We start from the raw sequence: 24,739 nt of genomic DNA on the forward strand, positions 1-24,739 counted from the left end.
ACTCATAGGACAGTTTGGGCTGGAAAGGACCTCAAAGCTCATCTCATTCCAACCCCCTGCCATGGGCAGGGACACCTTCCACTATCCCAGGCTGCTCCAAGCCCCCTCCTACCTGGCCTTGGATATTTCCAAGGTTGAGGCAGCCACAGCTGCTCTGGACAACCTTTGTGAGGGCCTCATCACCCTCACAGGGAAGAATTTTCCCCTGATATTTACCTAAATTTCCCCTCTTTCAGTTTAAACCCATTGCTCCTTGTCCTAGCACTACAGCTTTATGTGGAGGAAGGTATCCCTGGAACAGCAGCATCCCTGCAGCCAGTTCATCTCTGTACAGGTGTGGGGCCTGTGGGCAGCTGCCAGTCTGAGAGTGTCCCCCTGAACCAGGTTTGGTCTCTCTTTAGTACATGTGCTCCTTTGGCATGGTCTCCCCTGTAATTCATTAGACTGGAACTTGCAAATTGCAGCAGCATTCCCTGTACTCCTGCTTTACTCTCTCCACTGAAGGACAACTTTCACACAAGTAGGGAATGTAGCAGTAACTGTATGTGTTTATATTTTACAAAAAGGTAGAAAATACCAAGCATGGGATTCTGAAATTATGATATTGGTACACTTTTTAGGCAAAAATAAGTTCAGTCCATTCTGTGTTTACCCTTTTGCTTTTCCAGTAACTTAACACAATATCCTGCCTCCCCCTCTGCACCCTTGCCAGCTCAACCAGTCGGATGGTGGGATGGCAAGGATGGACAGATGGATGCATGGAGAGGTGAAAACAGAACCTGGTGAAAGAACCTGGCCCTGGCTAAAGCAAACCACCACCCCAGCCATGTTAGAGGCCATGCCAGGACAGGGTGTCCCTGGAAGGCCCTGTCTTGCCCTGATGATCACAGTGCTACAGGATTAATGTGCTCTATATTTTGCTTTCCTTGACTGCCCTTGGCTGTCAGCACCAGGGCAGGTCTGTCTGCTGATGATGGTCTGTACATCCCAAGCCTTCCTCAGCTCCCAAGCCAGAACTGTTATGCAGATTTGCAAAAAGATTGTTTTCTGTTTCCCATGTCCCAGTGGTACAAATGCAGCTGTTGAGGGAACACATTCAGCTGTCCAGGGCTGCTGCTGTGCTGCAGCCTCAGGGATGGTAACCCAGGTCAGCGAGGCTGTGCTCTGGTGTAGGGTCAGAAAGGTTTCCCCTCTGCTGCTCTTGAGAGCACTGAGAGACAGCACTCCCAGCCCATGGATGTGTCTCACCCAACTCTTGCTCCTGGTGGGAAATAAGATTCTGAAGACTTTCTTCCCTCATTTTTCGAAGCAATCATCCCATCCAGGCCAGTGGGTGCCATACTGTGCTCATCATCATATGAAACTTGGCCTGGTCCAAAAAAAAAATGCCATAAGCCCACTCACAAATGTCTGGCACAGGTTCCTGGGGATGGTGGATCCCAAAGAAAAGCCCTGGCTTTCCAGCAGGGGAAAGCTGGGTGCTGCAGACATCCTGTGTTTGGAGAGACACTCAGGTGGGCAGTACAGGTGACCTTACCACTGTGGTGATTTCAGTAGCCAGAGGGGTGGCCTGTCAGCCTTTTTTGCAAAGAAAAACAAATGCTTTGCCTTGTGGAGACTGAATGCGTTACCCCACCAGAAGAGAAATATTTGCTTGAGGAAGATATTGCTGCTCAGGTCTTATGTATTGTAGAGAGACTTCAATTTGGGTTTTTTCCAAGACTGAAGCTCTCTGGATTTGAATAAATCTGACTGCCATGATCTGCCCATGATCTCTTATTTCAAAATAAGCTTTCTGAAAATACAGTGCAAAACAGCCCAGCTTAATGGTGTGTGACAAGAGGAAACTGCCACAGCTGCTGAGTGCTTTGACTAATGCAGATCCTCATCTTGAATGGAATCATCAAGTATTGCCTCCATGGATTTCAGGCTCTCAGGCATCAATGCTGGTGTAAGAAAAAAATCCAATCTTCTTTTTCTAATGCTGGGCCCAGTAAATAAACATGAGGTTGAACAAAGCAGGTTCTCTCTACTTTCTGCCTTGCTGTTCCCAGGAGTGAATGCTGCTGGAGGTTCCCTGCTGGGGATGGGTCTTCTGGGAGGCTCATCTCAGTGCCAGGTGGTCACAGTGGCATGTTTGGCTGATAATGCTGGGAGATCCTGGTGCCTTTGGGTCACTGACCCCTGCTGCCTAACCCTATGAGCAGATCCACAACTAATCCTAAAGCTTGTTTTGCCAAGAAAAGGCATCTAGCTCTTGTGCCTGCCTTTGTAGGCACCTGGATGGGGTGGGGGAGCCCAGTGTATCGGTTCTGCTGCCCTCTCCTCTGGCCTCAGAACCATCCCTGGGCAGTGCTGGGAATATGGACATGGACCCACAGATACTCCTCATGCTCTGGCTTGTGAGTGGCTTTTCCTCTTCTTTCTTTTCTTCACCTCACATCTACCATCCTAAACAAGCCATTTAATTAGGAAAACAAACCCCTGTGCCCTTTTCAGTCTAGGCAAGATCTTGGCCCTGCCCAGAGCACCTGACAACGGTCTGCCTGCGTGGGACAGCACCTGTGGCTCAGGGCTGTGCTGGGAACCCCCTCTTGGCTGGGGGCAGAACCTGTGGGAACACCTGCACCCTTTCAAGCACTTCTGTACAAAAACACCCCACGTTTTATAGCTCTCCATCATTTTTTCTTAACCCCCCTCTATGTGCGGTGATTAAGGATTATTATCATCCCCATTTCACAGAGGTGAAGTAAGTTGCCAAAGGCCATGGAGCGAGTCAGTGCCCAGAGCAGATTAGTGCACAGGAGAGGTGTGCCCTGCTCCCAAGCCTGCATTTCTTCCTTCAGACTCTGCTGCATCCCTTTAGGGGATCAAGCCGACTGTGCTGGAACATGCTGATCCAGCAATTAACACCAGCGAGTCAATGACATGTGACATCTCCTCAGAGCAGCTTTATGGTGCTGCCTGAATTGCCTCTGTCAGACTGAATTCTACCTGCCCACCGACCCTTCTGTCTGTGTTATGTCCATCTGTCTCTGTGCCTGGCCATTCCTCCTTTCTATACATCCACCTACCTAGCCCCTCCTTCCTCCCACCTTCCCTCCTACCTCTCAGTCTAATTTACACTCAACTTGCTCCTCAAAACCAAATGGAGTTCCCTGTTAAACTTATGTGAATTTACTATTAAAGCCTAGACCCCTAATTTGGTCTGAGCAGAAAAGTGGAACAGGCTGAAGCTGTGCTCCCTGACATCAGGTGGTTCTGGAAGCAGGTTTTTTTCTTCCCATCAGAAAACCTTCACCCAGTGATTTACGCTCAGCCAAGGCTCTACCTTATGTTTATCTGCAGTTGTCTTCTGCTGAGAGCTCGGGAGGCTGGCACACCACTTCCTTCCTGTATTGTGCAATTCCTTTGTTCTGCAAACCACCCCACAGGCAAGAAATGACACCAAGGATCCACAGGGCAGGTGGATGTTTATCCACTCTCTGTTGTGGTGCTGGGAACGTTCGCAAGTGACAGGGCAAGGACTTTGTCTTCACGTTCTCATCCTCCTGTCCTGTCTCTGCAAGCCTGATAGACACTGTCTACAGCCAAGCCCAAGGAATTCCCTGGAGAGGACTATAATCCAGTCTGGCAGCAGCTCATGAGTTAGAAACCCCTCTTGCCCCAAATCCTTTGCCCAAATATTCCTTCGGTTTATTTTTGTTGTTGTTCCAAAGGCTGCTTCCTTGGGGCATCCTTGGCGTCCTCGGTCCCTCCTGCTAATTACACATCAGTCATGGCTCTTATTTATCAGACACTTTCATAACTCAGCCAAATCTTGGGTGTTTTGCTCCTTCAGTCCTTGTCCATTAAGAAAGCCCTCAGTCTCTGAACCATTTGATCCTGAAGGTCATTGAGATAAGAGCATTGATCTCCTCACTGCCACGTCAGCCTCTCAGCCTCTTCCTTGCTCTCTTTTTAAATCCCAAACACCTCAGGCAAGCATAATGAACTTTGTTAATGACTGGTTACTGCTGCAAGCCTTATACAGCAAAGAACCCCCAACCCCTCTGCCCCAGCAGCAGCAATGACACTCAGTGCTGCTTCATGGCTCCTGCTGCTGCCAGGGAAGAAAAGTCCATCCTGAAAGTGTATTTCATTCTCAATATACACCCTCTCATCAGACTCATCCCAAGAGAAGTCCTTGGTGGAAAATTCATTTAGATCCAAATGGTTCTGTGATAGTGGAAATGTCTTCCCCGCCCCCCCCCCCCCCCCCCAGAAAAAGTGTCATACAATTAAATGTTGGTGGTTACTCTGTACAAGTTAAATCCTCACATATAACCATGGGTCAGCATGAGGTCTCTGGTGGATTCCATGTGAAGATGTGTATTGACACAAGGACTGAGGGGTGAGGAGAGTGTTGCTGGCTTCAAGAACACCACACTTAGAGGCCTGGAGGAGATCTGGGCTCCCCTGTGTGCTGCAGCTTCCCCAAGCTGCAGGAGAGAGTGGCATAGCTGTAAAAACACCTCTGGGCTAAGAGCAACCCACACTGGGAGGTAGGAGCTACTGCTGCCAGATTTCTGCTGTTTTTTGACGTGTGCCATAGGAGCTGGTGAAACAGGAGAGTCATTGGGGTGTGCTACAAGCTCTGAGTCATAACTCCCTGCTGCCCCGAGGATCTTTCTGCCTCTCTTATATAATCCAGTGTTTGTTTACTCTCATTGCTGTGGAGATAATGCTGCAATAGGCAGAAGCATCTACCCACGGGGAGTGCTGCTCCAGCAAGGTGAGTTCAATGGGTTACTGCACAGCCTGTGTTGCTCAGGTAGTTCAGACCTAGTTCAGTGGGTTATGTTGATGATGATCAGACATTTGGCATCCTGGGCTGGCTCACACTGACACTCAAGTGAGCCCCTAACCAGTCTCCTCAGATTTTCCCTCAGAAAAGGCTTTCCAGCTAATCTTCCAAGCATCCAAGTGCCAGAGAGCTGAATGCTAGAGCATTCAGGGAAGCTATTCCATGGTGACCTTGTGTCCTACGAGGACCTAGGAATTACATTTGTGTTGACTGGAGGTGGCTACACAATGAACAGGGATGTAGAGAGGCACAAAGTGTCACTTGACAGCCCATGGAAAGACCCAGGTCATCGAGGTCCTGAAGAATACAGATTTTCAGCATAGAACCATGGAATCACAGGATCATCTGAGCTGGAAGGGACCCACAAAGACCATCAACTCCAGCTCCTGGCCCTGCACAGGACACCCCAACAATCCCACTCTTTGTCTGAGAGCCTTACCCAAATGCTGGGCCTGATGTCCCCAGGGCACAGATGTCCCTCCTGGCTGCCAGGGCACTGCTGACTTATATTCAACTGGCCATCAATCAGGTCCCACATCCCTTTCCATAGCTGCTCTCCAGCCTCTCATTCCCCAGTCTGCCTGGGCATCCAGGATTGCCCTGTCCCAGGTGCAGAATCCAGCACTGTCCTTGTTAAACTTCATACAGTTGATGATTGCCTGGGTCTCTCATTTGTCAGGGTCTCTCTGCAGGGCCTCTGCCTTTGAGGGAGTCAACAGCTCCTCTCAGTTCAATATTGTCTACAAACTTACTCAGTATTCCCTTGAGTCCTGTGTCCAAGTCACTAATGAAGATGTTGAAGAGCACAGGGCAGAGGATGGAGCCCTGTGGAACTCCACTAGTGACAGGTCACCAGTCTGAGGTCACCCCAGTCACTGTCACCCTTTGTGCCCAACCCATGAGCCAAGTGCTCACCCACCACATGATGTGTTTATCCAGCTGTGTGCTGGACATTCTGTGTCTGATCCAGAAGGTTCCTGTGAGAGACAGTATCAAAAGCTTTAGTGAAACCAAGAAGATTACATCAGGTGGCTTCCTATGCCAGACTCAATAAAGCTGTGCAGAATCAGATCTATGCCAGCAAATAAAACTATAGGCAGGATAAGACTAGTCAGATGCTCTACCTGTTCACCTTCCTATTTCATTTCTCACCAAAATCCTATTCCACCTATTCCGTATCATCTGCTCATTCATCCTCCCCTATAGCTCCTACTTGCTGGGATCCTTCTGCAAAAATCTGTGTTTCCTCTTTCAGGATTCTTCCTTCAGGGCTCCCTTTGAGGCTGTGAATTGTGCCCTTAGCATGAGCACCACCACCAAAGATGGGAACATCCTCGAGCTCTGGTCTGTGGAGGAGCTGTGTCCATGTCCATGTGTGAGTTAGGATATGGATTCAGCTCTACATGACTGCTTTGGGGACAGCAGGAGACAGCAAAGGGGAGAGGCCCACACCGTTACCTTTTGTAAATAAAGGACGGTCCCTTTAAGCACAGCATAAAATTTCTTCCAACCTCTTCTTCCTCTGGGAGCTAAAAAAGGAAGAATATTTAATTGTACATGCCTGCCAGTGCTGCTTGACCTTCCAGGCAAATCCAACCCTTCTCCTGAGCCACCACAGGCACTTGCTGATGCCCAGAGCTCCCACATGTCCAGGCTATTGCTCACGAGTGGTTTGTGAGCAGGGACAGGGGTTTGAGGGACAGTGGCTGGGCTCTGCAGCCTCCCAGCAGCAACACAGGTCAGAGCCAGACATGAGCCAGTACAGGGGTACCAGTGGACACCTGCCGGAAGTCTCTGCTCCTCCAAACCCAGGTTCATGTTCCTTGGACATAATGCTTGGAGAGCAGAGACATTCCTTGAGCTCCTCTGCTTGGAACTGAGCAGCTGGATAAGGCAGCTTCCCCTGAGGAGGGAGCATTACCATCTCGATGGGCTTGGGGACAGAGAGCTTGGCAGGAGCTGGAGAGGGCTGGGAGGTGAGGGGGGCCATCCCCATCACCACCAGACAGCTGATCCCCCAAGCACAGGCTGTTAAGAAGGTGCTGGAAGCAAGGGAGACCCTTGGTGGTAATCTCTACTCAAGACTTTTTAATCAGCTGCAGCCACTGGGCCAATCATATCAATTAGCAAAAGGAATTACCCAAGGTTTAATTAATCTCTGCTCATTAACAGTTCCCCAAATACCTTTACCTTTCCTGTAATGCCAAATGCTGGTAGCAGAGCTACGGGGTGTTCTGTTGCCCAGCCAGCACATGGCAGGATACGGACAGGAGCAAAGCCTAGCAGGCCAGAGTGTCCCCAAGGTCAGGGCTGGAGTGGACAACTGCTGAGGAATCAGCCTTCCCCCACTGCTCAGAGACTGGGATTTGGGATTAGGCCCATGAACAGGATGGAACACCAGGCCTGTCTGTGTTAGAGTTCTTGGCAGTGAGAAGGGAGGACTGAGGCTTCCTGAAAACACTCATATCTACAAATGCCTCAAAACACCCCCCTTTTCCTCTGTCCTAGCACTTATGGGGATCTCTCCTGTGTTGCCTGGGATGTGGTAAGGAAAAGTTTTCATCGGGAGAGCCGGAGCAAGGCTCTGGGCATGCCTGGGGCACCTCTCCTGTCCCTGTCCCTGCTCACATACTTCTCTTCCCATCCATGTCTGCGTGGGTTTTCCGGGTGAGGACGCCGTGCTTGTAGGTGACAGCGTTCAGGGCTTGGGGGATGTCCAGGAAGGGGTTGCTGCTGTCCACAATCCTCGTCACCTTCTTCGCGCTGGCTCCAAATTTGTCATCAACCAGCTCCGAGAGCGATTTCCTCAGCTCGTCCTCATCACTTGGAAACAAAACCAGACAAGAGGAGACTCAGTGGAGGAGATGCGGGTTTGGTCACAGTGCAAAGCAGCCCTATTTGCTTTGGGTATAGACTTTTTATTATAGGACTGGTCAGAGAAAGAAAAAGGAAGGAGACGTCAGGGCCATGACAGACAGGGTGCCAACAGTGGTAGCCTGAGCTGGGAGGAGTGTGGGTGGCAGGTAACTGTCCCAGTGGTCCCCCTGTGAGGTCACTCAAAACAGGTAAGGGGCTGGGGGCTTGTCTGAACACCAGGAAACTGCAGACATCCCATGCTGAGGACTACAAATATTTCACAGGAAAAGTTACCAATTCTGTGCCCTAAAACCAGAGCTTAGGGAGGATTTTTGCTGCAGACCAAGGTATTACCAGCATTTCTCAGCTGCTGAGAGGCAATGCCTGGGGCCTCCTAGACAGTGAAGCACCTTTAGGAACATCCTCTGCATCTCTGAGGAACAGAAGATCTGCAGACATTTGGGAAATGAACCTACTCTGGCACAAAGAAAGTAGAACCTGTATGGGAAGTGATAGTTCCCAGTCTATGTTCTGTCCCTGGGACATGAAGGAGAAAGAGCAAACAGGGCTTTTCTGTCCTGTCTGATACATGTCGATGTCTAAATGGGATGAGTGGTCACCTCAGGTTGCAGATCAGACTGGGACCAAACCTCAGCTGAGGACTGACCCTCAGTGAATCCACTGGCTGGGATGAGAGCAGTAAAACACAATTCCTCACCTGCAGCAAGCAGATGGCCAAAGCATCAGACTCCTCTTGGAAAAGAAGGATGATTTCTTAGCCCGCAGCTCCCACAGGAGTCCTGGGGCTGAGGCAGAGCCCAGATATTATTCCTGATTGGGGAGTTAGAGGGGCTCAGGTGTTTGGGCTGCACCCTCTGAGCTCCTTGCTGTGGTCACACACCTGCCTGTCTGGTGGGACCTGTGGGCAAGGGCATCTCCTTCCCTGGGATGGACAAGGACACAAGGCAGAGGAAAGCAGAGGCAAGAGGGTCCTGGCTGCAGCCAGGCGGGCCCTGGGCCGGCTGGGATGGGTGGGGTGATGTGGGGATATAGCGAGTGAAGAGAGACGGGACGGATCTGGGCACCGCTGGCTGGAGCTGCCCCGCGGCAGCGGGACCCCGGCAGGGTGACAGTCTCGGCAGGGGGACAGCCCCGGCAGGGGGACAGTCTCGGCAGGGGGACAGCCCCGGCAGGGTGACAGTCTCGGCAGGGTGACCCCCCGGCAGGGTGACAGCCCGAGCAGGGGGAAGCTGTGCTGGCTGGGGAAGCACAGCCCGCACCCCGAGGCTGATGCCCTGGTGCCCTTCCATGAACCAGCCCGCAGCTCCCTCTCCCAACAGAGCCCGGGCGGGACCGGCCCCGCCGCTGCATCCAGGGAGGCACGGAGGCAGGATCGAACCCTCTCCTGGGGCTTCTTTTGGTCAGGGTGATATGAGGGAGAGAGCAGGTGATGGGGCTGATGGTACAGAACGTCCTTCTCGGAGAGGAGAGAGGAGAGAGGAAAGAGGAGAGAGAGGAGCGAGGAGGGAGGAGGGAGAGGAGAGAGGAAAGGTGAACGTCCCTTAAGACCTGAGGTCTGTCACGGGTTTCCCCTCGAGGGACACTGGAGTTGGGGGATCTCGCTGATGATCCTGGCCCGTGCTCTGAGTGTCAGAGCAGGGGGAGAAGGACTGAGGACGGTGCTGTGTGAACCTGTGATGGAGCCCCCCCCGCCAGCTCTTTCCAGGCTCGTTTCAGGGTAACAAATGATGATCTCATCGAACTTGCAGATGACACAAAAAAGAGGGTTACGAGGCCACTGCTGAGAGGGCCAGGAGCACACAGCGCTGCACTGGGGCTCGGGGTGACGAGCAGGATGAGCAGGAGCAGCAGCCAGCCTGTCCTGGCAGAAGCAGAGGGCAGCAGCACCCTGGGCTGTGTAACAGCGGCACAGTGAGGAGGAGAGGAGAAGTGATGTCTGCTCTGCTCTCCCTGCATCAATCATACAGTGATCCAGCAAACACTGCCGGGCCCCCAGTACAGGCAAGGGCAGCAGCAAGGTGAGAGACTCCAGCTGAGGCCAAGAAACCTGGGGGCTGGAGCACTTGCAGTGTAAGAAACAGCTGAGAGAATTGGACATGTTCAGTCTATAGAGGAGATGGCTTTGGGGACCTCATGGCAGCCTTGTGTGAGGGGTGACTGAGAGGACAAAGCTGGGCTCTTCACTGTGGTGCATGGCACAAGGACAGGAGACAGTGGGCAGGAGTCAAAATAACACAGACAAGAGAAAATGCCACTCTCATACTAATAAAGTATTGGTTTGTGGATCCAGAGGGGCTGTGGGTTCCCTGTCCTTGGAAAGTTTCAGGGTCAAACTGAACAAAGCCCTGAGCATCCTGGTCTGAATTCAATACTTTGTACTGACCATGCTTTGAGGAGGAAGCTGAACTAGAGATATCACAAGGCCTCTTCATTCTTAGGTGATCCTCTCATACTATTTCCAGGGGAAAAAACAAACAAACAAACAAACAAACAAACAAACCAACCAACCAACCAACCAACCAACCAAAAAAAAAAAAAAAAAAAAAAAAAAAAAAAAAAAAAAACCAACCAAAACATGGGAGAGATGGAAAGTCTCAAAATAACCCCAGATCTTTGTGCAAAAATTTCTGAAGCACCTGAAGAGGAACCAACATTTTACAAGTGTAATAGTAAACAAAGAGGGCATTCCCTTCCTTTAGGTCACGGATCCACAACCTTCCCAAGTGCATTTGTGTCCAAGCCATAAATAAACTCCATTTGTCCACAGAGAGACTTCAGCACTTCAGGGCTTGGCAGGAAATACTCTGGGATTGCAAACATGACTTAGGACATGCCAGCTACTTGGAAAGGCACAGTATCCCTTTAATGTTTAGCATGTACTTACATGGCCCACTCCAGCTTCTCATTCTTGATGGAGTTATACAGTGTCTGAAAAAAGAACATGGAATTAGCTGTGTCTCTCATCAGAGTCGTGTCTGCTTGTGGAGATATCTCCTCCTCCACACTCTGTCTGTGTTCTTGGAGATACTTTCCCTGCTGGGCTGTCCTGGAGAAGCATTTCCTAGTGAGCAGGATGGCTGCTGTCCTGCTGGACCCCTTTTTTTTTTCTGTGTGCCATCCTGGGTATTGGACTGGACACAGCAGCAGCAAAGGCCTCTGGCAGCCAGCCCTGCTCAGGAGCCTGAATATGACATTTTTGACTCATTCTGGGTGCTGTACCTAGTTCTGAGTGAATCCTGGCCCCCATAGTGGTAGAAGACTCTGGGATATGCCATGACACACCTTCAACATCTTAACTAGGCAAAATGACAGGGGAGGCTTGAACTGAGTAGCAGAGGAGGGATGAATGACCCTGGAATCAGCTTTTCCAGTTCCTTCTGTGCAAAATTCCAGTGGCTTCCCTGGGGCACTGGGAAAGAAGCAGGAATGGACTAGCAGAGCAAAATGGGGAAGTGGTCCTGACTATACAGAGGGCTGGGATAGGGTGAGGTCTGCTGGGACACGGGGATGTCACCCCAAACAGGATGTGACATTCCCAATGTGGCACCTCTCATTCCAACCTCCTCCCATAGAGCGAAATTCAGGTCAGGCTGCTGGACCTGCAGCAGGTGCAGAGAGCAGCGGTGCTGCTAATCCATGTGGCAGGAGAAAACCCTCCCTTTGGGATGTTTAACCACATCCCATAGTACTGCACTGGTTGTGTTGGAATGTTGCCTTTCATCAGGTGGTAGTGGAGGCAGAGAAAAGTTTTGGTGCTGGATAGTTGTTTTGGGGTGGGGAGAACCTTGTTTGGGCATTACCTGAGCTGTGGGGGAAAGGGCCTCTGGTGTGCTCTGAGGGGAGATAAGCCACAAATCTGGATAAAACACCAGCAGGGAACAGACATATTTTGCCTCACAGCAAGTTAACAGAGACATTCATGGGGGTTACAATTCTCCTCCTGAAACAACTGGAAAATGCTGATTGAAGGGCTCAGAGTGTCCCAGCAGGACTGGGTGGCCCTGCAGTAACAATGACAGTATCCCACTGTCTATTTATATCACATTACCTTCAGCAAATCCTTTGCAAAGTCCTTCCCATCGTTCAGCCCATCCAGGTTTGCTATGAACTGTTGGCAGGACATCTTTTTGCCAATGTTCTGTAAGGCAAAGAAGCAGCTCATTAAACTTGTGGAGAGTTTTGACTTTAATCAGTGTCTTTCAAAGAACAATTTTATATGTAGTGCTGAAGCCTGGGCTCATCCCAAGAGCTCAAAGGGCTTCTGATCTGATTTGCTGTTGGGCTCTCTGCTTTATTTGTTCATGCCAGCATCCAAATATTTCAAATTACCTCTTTTTTAATGGTGGAAACAAGAAACCTGAAAATAGCTTTTCTAGTTCTTGCTGAAGTGGCCCTGGGTACAGGCTCTGTGTCTCAGAACTCAAGGACTCTCTCTGGTGAAATGACAATGTTTGGATGGGGCTCCAAGCCTGCTGTGAGTGAAATTGTGTGAGCTTGCAGTGCCAGCACCTAGAAAAGCCAGCACTGGGCAGGGGAGTGCTGGTCCTTGATGGAAGCTGTTATTTTTGATTGCCATTACAAAAAGAAATGGTCCAGCTACTGGTACTGTGGAGAGGGCAACACATGTACACTGGGAGAATCTCAGAGCCTGGAACACACTCAGCACCAGCTAATGCCAACAATATTTGGTACTGATGCTTCCAGGCCACCTGGCATCTCTGATATCACAGCTTCATCATCTGTGGCACCTACCTTCCCAAAGCCTTTACCATTCACTTCCTCAGGCTGCAAGAGTTGAGGCAGGCAGCCTCTCCCCAAGCCTCCCCTGCAATCCTTCCTCTGCAAAGGGATGGAGCAGAGGTGTGCAGGAGTAGGGGCAATTACAGCGTTCAGAAAAAGGAGTTTGATGTCACAAAGGAAAGATGGGTGTCTCCATAACCTTTACACCCTCAGTGTGTGGGGCATTGCTGGGAGGGGGCAGTGGAGCCAGTGAGGACAGCATGAGCTGCCACTGGTGGTCCTGAGGATCCTAACAGCATCTTGTTGGGCTTCACATCAAGGTATGGGCAGGGTGACCATCCAGAAGGATGTGGGAGGATGCTCCAGAACAGCAGCCAGAGCCCTGCTCAAGGCTCAGTGAGGAAGAGGAAGGGCCTCAGTGGGTCTGGCAGGGGATGAAGCTGCAACAGATGATGCAGAAGATGCCCTGCAGGGTGAGATGTGTCTTCTGTGCAAGGCAATAACCTCCTGAAAGAGATGACACCAGAAACTCCTGCCCACAAAAGTGCACTGCAGATGACCTGGGGGCTTCTCCCCAGATGAAAGTATCAGGAAGAAGAGAGGCCTCGGGATCAGCTCAGCATCCCCCCCTGCACCCCCTGCCTCCTGTGTGTGCAAACACTCTCAGCCTGCACGGGGAGCCAAGCACTGCCTTGGAGCAGCTCTGTCTGATACTCTTAATTATGCCTCCTGCTGGTGCCAGCTCCAGATGAGCCAGCTCCCTTGAGAGATCAAGAAAAAGAGGAGCAAAACACGGTTACAAATCTGCAGTGCCTGGGGACGTGGTGTGGCACAGCACAGCTCAGCCCTTGTGGCTTTCTCCCGGGGAGCCCCATTAGCCAGAGCTGCCAGCCAGTGTTTGGTGGCTCCACGGGCTGCAGAAGGGCTCAGCAAACGAGCACACACATGCAGGGAGTTCAGCAGAGACAAGAGATTTGTGTGCTCGCTGGCCAGAGAATTTTGGGCACAAAAGATAAAGGAAAAATCCAGCAGCACAACAGGGGGTGGAGAAAGGAAGGAGGACAAGGAGCCTCTAGAACAAGGGGATTTGGGGGGGTGAGGCAGGTGTTGCCTGACACTTTGAGGCACAGAATTGCTTTGCAAGGAGAAGGTGCCTATTCCCAGCCCCACCCTGAGGCAGGGAAGCAGAATGCACAGCACTGCCCTCCGTGCCCAGAGTGATTCAGCACCGAATGCAGAGGCCAAGGCATTTTTGGAAGTCAGCGGATACAGTAAGATAACACAAATCACCAGTCTCACAAGCCCTTTCTGGGGTTTGTCGTGTGTATGTGGGACTCACATCCATCCCAAGAGATGCCTTCCTTTTTGTTGTGTGATCTGTCTCTTTCTCTGCTGCAAGAGACCTCTGAGCTCACCTGGGGCAGCAGCCACCCTGTGGAAAAGCAGCCAATTGCTGACTAATTGATCTGGTCGTGGATGTGTTCCAGGCTGCAGGAACAAAATCACACCCCTGCAAGGAACCAACCTGTGAATTCTGGGTACCAGTGAGGCCACACAAACCTGCTGTGGGCACACTGGAGTCACTCTGCAGGTGATGGAGGGGATGCTCACACCTCGGAGCTCCCCAGCCCTCCTAGTGCTGCTAACACAGCACTGCTGCTCACAATGGACCCTGGGTTTGGCATAAGGACACTACCACAGGGTTTGTAAGATTAATAGACATGGACAAATGAACTTAGGACCTGCCCAGGATCCCATTTCAAGCTTTGCTTGGTGCTCTGCTTTTTGAACAAATCCCATTATTACTCCAGCAGGTGGCTTTTCCTAAAGGACCAAAATGCACCCATGAGTGCTGGTGATGCAAAGGTGTTGATGTGTCACCAGGGCGGCTGACAGTGACAGTGGAACAGGACACATCCCTCAGCTCTGTCTCCCCGGGGCAGAGATAGAGCAGGGCAGTGCTGACTTTGCCATAACATCTCCTGGAGCTCAAACAGCACCAGCAGAGCAAGGCAGAAAGTTGCAACAACTTGGATTATCCTACATGTATAGCCTTGATGCCTTAGGATTTAGCTTTTATATTTTTCAGATCCTGTCCTGCTTTAGTGTATAACTGTAAAGCTCCACAGCCTGACAGCTGCTGTTCTCCCATTTCATTCAGACAAAACAATCCCTCTCTAGGCCTGAAACTCAAGGACACCTCATTGTGTCAGGCCCTGAGAGATGTAAATAACAGTAAACTGGGGGGAAAAATTTGGAGTAAATGACTTAATCACCTGAAACTGTAATTGGAGGATTAACTCCTGATATATAAATGAACCAAACTTTTAATTGTGTGAAAAACTCATGACCATGATCCACGTTAGGTGTAGCCCCTCAGACCCTTTTGACTGCCCAAGGTAACCTACTGAAGGCCTTCAATAAACACCTGCTTTTATTCTCTTAACCTTGTCTAGCCTCTGTTCTAGGTAGCCACTCCAAGGCATCAGTCTTGGAATACTTGTTATATTTGGAATGTTTGTTGGTGACTGCTGGCTTTTAACACCAACTCCAGGTGCTTCCATGAATAGGGAATGTCTCATTTTAAAGTTTTCTGGGTGGTTTGGAAATGGGGTCTGAGTGCACCTGAGTAGAAAATCAACAGTGCTAAAACTAAGGCCAGGTGCAAATCTGCTGTTGTAAACCTGTGTCAGGTGTTTGCTGGGATGGTGAAGCAGCCCTTGGCAAAGGCAGTGCTGTGAGGACCTGCCCCCTCACTGACACACATCCACCCCCCTCTCCTCACCGAGGGCATCTCCCCCTGCAGCAACGCACAGCAAAACATTGCAACACACACACAGCACTACAAAAGAAAATAAAATCAAAAGCGACATGGAATATCATGGCAGCATCTCTGACAAGGAGGGGAGGAAGATCAAATCACACATTCCCAGGTACACCACAGTTCATGGAGGTTTCTTTACACCAGGAGCATTTTATGTGATGACATCAGCTGCTAATGGTTTGCTAAGTAGGGAAGAACACTGCACAACCACTTGGGATTGCAGACAAACAAAACTCCTTACTGTTTTTAACACAATCCAAAAAAAGCAAAATGTCAGTGCTTTAAAGCAAAACACTAGAAGGACTGCACTTACCACCTGGTAAAGGGTTAAAGAGCAGAAAGAGAGGTTCCAGGAGCAGAAGGAAATTAAAAAAAAATACAAAATAAAAAAAAAAAGGAGGAAAAGGAGAAGAAGAAATTAATGTTACACATGCAGAAAAATAAAGAGAAGATTTTTCAAAGAAAAGCTCAGGCATTTGCACACCTGGTCAAAAGAAAGCTATTTTTTCTGTGCCTAGATATCATGAGAACATTTCTTCTTACCAGGCCTCTGAGCCAGCTTGTCATTGAAGAACAGAAATGGTAAGGTAGGTTTTTGAGGTTTTCCTGTCTCTTTTCTCTTCAATTATGTCTATCTTCCTAGAAGCATATTTTGGTTTGTTTGTTGTTTTTTTTTTTTTTTAATTAAAAAGACTAGGCAGAATAAGATTATTTTGGATTGAAGTCACATAGTTTGTCTTTTGCCACAATGCTGCTTTTGCTGCTGCAGGAAGTGATTGGATGGGAACAGTTCCTTGGCTCCAACCATTTTGGTTGGAGGATGAATGCTCCATGAGAGTCATCCCACCACTGTCCCACTGTGAGCAGAGACAGGTTACTGGAAGCCTCTAAAAGGCGGTCAGAGATCTTCTCACAGCTCCTGCCATTTTCCAGCCACTCTTTTGGGCTCTGCTCACTCTGCTCTTTGTCCTGAGGCCTCTCTGCTGTGAAACTCTCCAGTGGCTGCCTGTTACTTCTTGGGGAAAAGGAACAGATATACCTCACTTTTTGTTTTGGGAAGGAAAGATCAAATCTAGATCTGTGTAAACCCACTTGGCCCCCCTGCAGCAGTTTTTGGGGAGAGGTGTCTGCATCACAAGAAGGAGCAGCCCCATAGGGACTGGCAGGGAAGAGCTCACTGAGAGCTCCTGGGGCAGGGCAGAGCTGGGCAGGAGAGGAAGCAGCAATGCCTGTCCCTGGGCAGGATCACTGGTGTCAGCAGGACATCAGTGTGCAGTGACACTCAGGTGTGGGAGTCCCCAGGTCTGGGCCTGGCACCCAAAATCCCACCTGGAGCATGTCAGAGAACTCTCTGTCAACCCATCTCAACTGTCCAGCAACACGCTCAGCATCAGGGAACAGAGCTGTGCCCTGGGAAGGAATAAAGGATGGGTGCTCCTCCAAGGGCTACTTACATGGCCATGGAGGTCTGTGTTCAGCAGCATCAGGGCACAGGTGAGTGTGTGAATCCCATCTGAAACACACAACAGTCACACAGCTGTGGCTGATTACTCCCCTTTTCATGCAGTTCTGCTCTTTGTTATCTTGGCAGCCCAGCTATTGCAAAACCAAGGCCAGTTGCTGTGTCTGGGGACCTTAAAGAATATCTACTCCCTTCAGCTGTGTGGGGTTTAACAAAAAACCAAAACAAACAACACAAAAAAGCCCCAAAGACATCCTCTTTTCCCTCAGACTTTACCTCTTCCTAAAACAACCACCATCAAATTGGCTTCAAAGCAGTTTTTCTTTAAAAGACCAAACTTCCCACTTCTAAACCCAAAGGAGCTGCTTGTGAAAGTAATATTCCAGTCCCTGCCTCCTCCCTGGTGCTCTCCAGCCCTTTTGTGAGGTCCTTCAAGGACCAGCCCATGTGCCAGGATGTGTTTGCATCTCAGTGCTGTGAGCTGGCACCTGGAGCCTGCTGTGGCTCTGTTTGGGGGATCTGTCAGCACCAGCACCCCCAGCCCCTCCCAGGGTAGGGATAACGACCAGGGCAGGATCCCTGGGAAAGGGAGAAGCCACAGCCGTGCCTGGCTGGTTTTGCACTCCAGCCCTGTGCACAGGTGCCCTGTGGTGTGGCAGGGAGGCAGAGGAAAGGCAGCAGTACCTTCAGAGGTGCTCTCCTCGGGGTTGCACTGGCAGTAGCGCCGGGAGAAGTGGATCAGCACCCGCTCGCGCTCCTGCGTCTCCCCCATCAGCGGGAACGCTTTCAGAAACGTCCTGCACAGGGAAAGGGATGCTCACAGAGGTGCTGCTGGCCAGGGTCCTGCCTCAGCTGGGGGTGGAAAGGGGTCATTTATCCTCCCCCCAGCCCCACCCCCTGCAGAGGGGATGTGAAGGGATCCATGGAGCTGTGCAGGGAAACGTGCTGCCAGCTGGGATCTGATCCACCTCGGGCGTGATGGCACCAGGATGGGTTGCCCATCCCAAGGAAAAAAATTGCTCCCACTTGCTCTGGTTCTGTATGGGATGGGATTCCTGGGAGAGCTGCTCTGCACCCTGGGGAGGCAGGCTGTGGGCCCTCCTGTTGAGCCCACTTTTGGAGGCAGCACTTTGCACTAAACGTGACACCAAAGATTGAATGAGAGCCTGGATCTCCCCCCAGTCCCTGCTCCTGGCACATGGACGGCTCACACAGTGCTGGGAAGCCTGGAAGAAACCCCAAAATCCCACCACTCTCTCCATCCCAGAGCTCACCTGAGTGCTTTGTCAAGGGTCAGGCCAGTGAAGTCAAAGAAGCTGAGATACTCCTCTGCTACCAACTTGCTAAATTCATTACTGTAATTAAAGAGGGAGTGGTCAGCCCTTTTGTCAGGGAAGAAGACATTGTCCACAAGAGGAACAGCAGAATGCTGCCTCTTGGCCAGCCCAATCCCAGCAAGACACTGCAGTTATGATCTCGGCCTCAGGAAGATTTGCTCCTGGCCTGGAATGCTGCTGGAAGACCTCCCTGATGTGCCCACAGGCAGCTCTGGACACCTGAGAATGAGGGACACCCACCCTGCTTCACCCCTGTGCTGTGCTGCTGGCCAGGCAGAGCCTCCTCCCAAACCAGCCAGGAGGAGGCCATAGGGATGTCTGTGCTTCTCCAACACCTGGTTCTCTCCCACTGCTGGATGTGTCCTCTCCTTCCACTGAAATATTCCTGCTCTCACCCACAGAGGCTCCCATTCCACCCTCTCACCAGAGCCCCTTGCTCCAGTGGGTACTGCTGGAGACTGGAGCAGGAGAGCTCAGTGAGCTCCAGGCAGGGGCTGCTGGCTCTGCCAAGGGAACTGAACAGTGCCACAGGACACCAGAAGGCAGCCAGACCCCTGCAAACAACAAACTCCTGTTTATTGTTTATCTCCAGGACAGAGATGGGACTCTTGTCCCTGAGCTCCAGAACCAGTTGACATGCCCTAGGCCATGGGATAACAGCACTGGTCAGGGCAAGACTGTGTCCCACCCTAAGATGGGCTCTTGTGTTTGCTCTGGTTTTCTCACTCAGGCATTGTCCTCCTCTGTCTCTGTGCCGGTGCCAGCCCTTCCTGCAGGAATGGGTGACACTTCCACCATGACGACAGAGACATTCCTACAAGGAGAGCAAGGCATTTCCCATGGGGACATTCCTGCCATGCTCTGGCTGGTGGCCCTGCAAGGCATTTCCTGTGGGGACATGCTTGGCATCCTCTGGCTGCTGCCCTTTCAGCCTCTACAGACCTCCTCTCACCTTACACCCCAGTCTGATGCTCCCTCCCTCTGCCTGCTTTCGGGGGGTCCAGCCCCCAAGAGTTCTGACTGACCTGCAGGGTCACAAGCCACCCCAGGGGGACACAGGAGCCTTTTCTCCCAGTCCATTCCCATGTGTCTGGACATGGAAGGATTTGTGTTGTTTTACAGCTGAATCCCACTGCCCTACAGGGCAGGGCTCCTTTTTGCATCACCTGGCTCACTTCAGATCCACAAGAAGCTTGTGTGAGTAAAAGCTCCTCTCTGGGGGTTAAAACAGGCCTTGTGCCCACCCCATGCTGCTCATGGCTGGGACCCTGACAGACCCCACAGCCCAGGGCACTGCCCTTCTGGAACTGTCCTGGGCTGCTGCTGCAGGGATTTGGTAGGGAACCAACCCTACAAGGAAGTGCCTGGCACTGCCACCTGCACAGCCTGGGGCAGTTCAACATCCACCAGCACCAGATGTGGCTGTGGGCACTGCTGGAGCTGAGAGGGCCACAGACCAATGCTGGAATGAGAGTCTTCCATGGAGAGCTCAGTTTGCCCCTCAAACATTTGCCCTTCAGTGGGACAATTATAATTTCTGGGTTTTAGGTTAATTTCACAGAACTGAGGCAGATGGAAGCAAACTGTAGGGAGATATCCAAACTGCATTTCTTTGTTTGTCAAGCCTTTTCTGCCTGTTTGACAATGATGAATAGTTTGGCTTTCATTTACTTTTTTATTTTTTTTAGAAAATTGCCAATTATCACAAAGAAAAAAGAAGTGGTAAAATGAGATTTCACTTTTTGTACAGCCCTCCTACACAGAGCTGGCCTGAAAGCATCATTTAAACTTAGTCTGCTCCCAACACTATAGGTTGGTCTTGCATTGTCTTAAGTGAGCAAGACTGACTTAACACCTGTATTAATACCTATAAATACCTATCTTAACCCTATTTCCTTTGCTTCTCTGCCAATCCACCTGCCTGATCCAAGAGTCTGCAGCTCTATTTAGGTCTCATGTCAAGAAATGGTTCAGATGTCAAAACCCAGCTGATCAAAACAAAACTTTTACTTCAAAGGCTGTGTGAATTCCCAGATGTGGGTCACCAAACAGCCTCCCAAGGCATGAGGGTTGCAGGTATGAGTGAGGACTGCAGGAAACAGCAAAGGGACAGGCTGAGAAAGCCAGTGCTTGAAACTTCCCCCCTCAGTGAGCTGTCATGGCAAATTTGAAAGAAGGGAGAAGGATGTTACACACCTGAAGCAAGAGCAACCAGAAGTGCACCTGCTACAGGAACCTCAGCAAAGGAGGAGAGTGAGGGTGTTGCCAGGTGATGCAAAGAGCCTCTCTAGGAGACAATTCCTGGGCTCTTTCTGTCCCAGCTCTAAGCTGGGAATCAAGACAAGAGTTGGTACTGAAAGTGTGAGTATGTCCTGAGGGACAGGTGTGTTCTGGACAGGGCAGGGGGGAGACATTCCAAGGACAAAAAAGAAAAAAAAAAAAAAAGAAAAAAAAAATCCCAGCAACACAGGTTATATCTGATCCAGGCAAAGGATGATGGGGATTGGTGCCTTCACACCCACTGGCATCCCAAAATAATCTGTTACTGCTACACTTGTTACTGTTACTCTGTCTCTTAGAAATCTCTGTAACTCTCCCACTTTTGAATATTTTTTGATTTCCCTTCTGCCTTACCCAGCCAAATCTACCAGCTGAAGAGCCTGAACCTCCCTGTGTGTCCCTGGCTCTCCAGAAAACCCTTCCTACCCTCCTACAGACCAGGTAGGGAGGCTCTGCAGCAAGAACATGTTGGGGTGCAGACATGAAAAACCTGGGGAGTGGCAGGGAGCCCAGTTTGGCTCCCAAGCCCTTCAGCCTGGGGATTGCTTTAGTCTTCCTGGGCTCCTCCTAAAGGCAGGAAGCTCTTGGTTCTGGTGGGCAGCAGTGACATTTAGTACTCAATACTACAGGCAGCTTGTAGGACTCATATTTTAAGGTCACTGGGCTTCCAGCTTCACCTGGAAGGATCTCCAGCAGCCCTGACCCTATCCAGCACATAGGCTTGGCCCTTCCTGCCTTTTCCTGCCCTCCCAGCATGACCAGTGTCCCCCAGTCCGTGTCACCCCCTCCCAGGGCTGGCCCCACGTACTTTTTCCCGAGCTGTCGGGCCACATCGCAGCGCTTGAAGCCCTCGAGGTTGTAGAGGCGCTTGGCCAACCTCTTGGCAGCCTCGCTGTCCGCCCTGCAGCCGTTGGCCAGCGTGTCTGTGCTGCCCTGGTCCAGCTGCTCCGTGCTGCCCATGTCCGAGTCCGAGTCTGACAGGGTGTCCTTCAGGCTGGCATCGCTGTGCAGAGACAAGAAACGTTCAGGGAGCCGCAGCGTGGCTTGGCGGAACCCACAGATAACACCGCGTTTTGAGCTCTTCTTGCAAAGAAGAAATACAAAAAATTTTCTCACAGAAAGACACATGGCTGTGGGGTGGACATTGGACAAACCCTCCTTCATTTCAGCCCAAATTAAATAGTGCAGTGCAAATTCCAAATTGGTGGGAAAGGTCAGGGAGAGGGCAGCTTCCCCCTGAGAAATGAGGATGTATCAAAGTAAGCAGCCTCAGCACCTTTCAAGCTTTCTCTCTCTCCACTGGGGGTCCCAAGCTCTTTCCAAGCCATGGATATCCAGGAAATCTTAGGGGTAGATGCTGCACTTTTCAGTTCAGGTTATTTGCTGAAGATGAGAAACTGCGCTTGTACAAATCCTGCCAATGGGACTGGCATCAGACCAGCTTTTACTGGTGAGCTGCTCCCTTGTGGCCAGCTGTGCCCACAGACAATGCTCTGAGCAGCCCTGCTGGCACCATCTAGGTGGGCATACAGCCTTTTATCTGCCTGCCCAAGGCCACTTACAGCACCAATTCATGCATTTTCAAGCAGTGTGACTCACTGCTGGCCTGATAGCTGGACATACAACCTCTCTCCAGCTCTCCCCTGACCTGGCTGCTCATCACCTGGCTTCCCCATGCAAGGAAGTGCCCTATGGATGAGCTGCTGCCTCCCAGGAGTGATGGTTTGGGTCTGAGCTGGTCCAGAGGATGAATGAAGTCTCTGCTGATCTCCTCATTGCCTGCAGAAGAACCTTTGGGGAAGGGTTCTGCAGGGGGACCCTTTCCTAAATGAAACCTTGAGGTTTCCCTGCCCTTCAGAGGCTTTTGGGAGGGCACCTGACTGTCCCCAACCTGACAAGGGCTTTGCAGGTGCAGGTGAAAGTTTTCCTGGTGGTGTTTGGCCCTTCTGCCACAACAGCACATGAGAGGAAGCCCAAGGGGTGAAAGAGCAGTTCCAACCCAATCATGCCCACTGAGCCTTGCTCCTGGACTGGGATCTCACAAGAAAAGGAGCCACTGTCCAAGAAACTCCCTGCCTTACCTGATGGAGTTAATGATCTTGGTGGCATCTTCCTCTGACCCTTCCACATGGAATCCATTTGGGATACTCTTCAAGGACAGCCGGCTCAGCACATTCTCTGACCTGCTGCTGGTGATTGAGTGTCTGAGAGGGCTCCCAAAATCCCCCTCCAGTGGCTTGGCAGCCCCCTGCTCTTGCTTATCAGCAGCCATGTGGTGAAGGGCTTCTCTCTGCTGGGCTGCCAGTTTCTGCTCCAAGAGCTCGGGGCTCTCCTTGGCCCTTTGCTGGATCAGTGGGGTGAGTGGCGCCTCAAAACTGACACAGCTGTCTGTCTCGTCTGTGAGGGAGAGCACGTCCAAAGAGTCCAGGCTGCTGTAGTAGGTCCCCTTCATAAGGTCAGACTCCACGATCTTCTCAAAGGTCGAGCTGAAGCCATCCCTGATGTCTTTGAATTGGAAATGCTCCCTGTCATCATCACTGCAGCTCAGCTTGGCATCTCCAGAAGCAAACCTGGACCAAAAGGAAAAATGTAGAAAATAATGTCAAGGAAATTCTTGCCCAATTCCACTTGGTGCTGGGAGGCAAGAGAAGAGGCAGAAATGGCTGCTGTAATAATGGCCCTTGGGATGTCTCTGTGGTATAACAGAAAAATTGATTTCCAATTTTGTTACAAGATTCTAGAGCTGAAAAAAAACCAGTTTTGTGATGAGCAGTCCCATAGGCACAGCGAGCCCTTAATTTGGTCATGTTCCAGTAAAAAGCCAGACCTCTGAACTGGAGGCTTTTGCATATGACACCTGCTACTAGATCCAGTGCCAGAATAACATCTTGGTTATTACTTAGCAGGTCCCACACTGCCATAATCCCAAGGAAAACAGCCCTGTTCTTTCAATGCCCTGTAGAGAATAACTTCTATTAAATGCTCACACCACAGACCTTGAATATTTCAGCCCTCCACTTGTCCCCTGATGGCCCTTCACCATCCCCCTGTCCATCCTTTGGACACTCCCTGACAGCTTCAGATTTTTCTCATATTGTGGTGCCCAGAACTGCCCCAGGGCTCGAGATGAGGCCACCCCAGCCCAGAGCAGAGCGGGACAATGCCCTCCCTGGCCCAGCTGCTGATGCTGGGCCTGATGTCCCCCAGGACATGGCTGTCCCTGCCACCCTCCAGAGCACTGCTGACTAATATTCAACCTGCCATCACAAGTTTGCTGTGTTGGTGGAGTGTGGATCCTGCCAGAGAAGGACACGATGGAAACCAGGACTTCCTTGCCTCTGCACTGCAGTCTTTCTGCAAAGTTTTTCTGAAACTTTATTTGATGGAATGTGAATTTTTTGACAGCTATATGTTGCCATGGGAAGAAACGTGTGGGCAAAAGCTGCAGTCCCAAAACTGCAGGTGCTGAGTGTGTCTACAAGCAAAAGGTGGGGATTTCTCTGTTAGAAATTTTGCTCTTTTTCCATGAGTTCATGGGGCTGAAAGCAGAGAGTATCATTCCCTGGTGGATCTCACAGTTGGACTGCAGAGCTGTGACCTCCCTGAGATCAGCAGGGCCAGTGCTGGGGGCTTCTGAGAAGGTGAAAGACCTTTAGGCAAAACAGCCACAATGAAAGGAAAATGGGGCTTTGACACACAATAGATGCCATGGGACAAACCAGAAAGGGGGAAAAAGGGATTCAGTTAATGCAAACTGCAACACAAACACTCAATATTTGTCTCTATTTCCCTGATTTTTTTACCAACAATTCCCTGCATAGATACCCTAACCTACCTTCACAAGGATAATCATGGGTTCTTTCTCCAGCTCTACCATGGAGTGATGACCTTGGATGACTTCCCCCTTTAATTCTCCATTCCAGTGGGAAGAGCAAGTCTCAACACCTTCTTGTAAAATAGTTTAAAATTCAGGGAGAAAATGCATCATACAAGCAGCAACGTGCAGGTGATGACAAATGATTTGTCAGCAGGAACAAATAGTTGACTGCTCATTAGTAAAACAACAGACCAGGTTCTCCTATATCAAGAATGGGTCATTACAGCAATTCCCAAAAGGGGAGTAAAGAAAAAAAAAAAAAAAAAAAAAAAAAAAAAACAGGGAAACTCAGAGGTGATGCAGGATGACAGCAACTTCCTGGTGCCTTGGTCCAGCTGTCACTTCTTCCTGACCCACACTGACCCACAGGAGAGCTGGACACTCCATGTGGTCAGGGCAGAGCAGCTCCACGCTGTGCTTGGCCCAGCCATACACTCCTGCCATTTACCCTACAGATAGATGGTCAAAGCACTGATGAGCTCCAACACAGTGAGCT

At 50.6% G+C, this 24,739-nt stretch overlaps 1 protein-coding gene across 1 annotated transcript in view; it reads right to left on the reverse strand.

Moving 5' to 3' along the window:
* PSD2 (pleckstrin and Sec7 domain containing 2) overlaps positions 1-24,739 on the reverse strand; it is a gene marked incomplete at its 5' end in the record, with an annotated part of 32,026 nt that overhangs the window by 5,022 nt on the left and 2,265 nt on the right. The window contains 9 exons of the mRNA XM_083872120.1: positions 6,305-6,375; positions 7,479-7,669; positions 10,608-10,651; positions 11,772-11,861; positions 16,742-16,800; positions 17,434-17,546; positions 18,024-18,104; positions 21,175-21,369; positions 22,448-22,936. Of these exons, the coding sequence (XP_083728246.1) occupies positions 6,305-6,375; positions 7,479-7,669; positions 10,608-10,651; positions 11,772-11,861; positions 16,742-16,800; positions 17,434-17,546; positions 18,024-18,104; positions 21,175-21,369; positions 22,448-22,936 (1,333 nt within the window). The remainder of the gene's footprint in view (positions 1-6,304; positions 6,376-7,478; positions 7,670-10,607; positions 10,652-11,771; positions 11,862-16,741; positions 16,801-17,433; positions 17,547-18,023; positions 18,105-21,174; positions 21,370-22,447; positions 22,937-24,739) is intronic.

This window comes from Zosterops lateralis (genome assembly GCF_965231275.1).
Source record: "Zosterops lateralis genome assembly, chromosome: 14".
Classification (NCBI taxonomy): Eukaryota; Metazoa; Chordata; class Aves; order Passeriformes; family Zosteropidae; genus Zosterops; species Zosterops lateralis.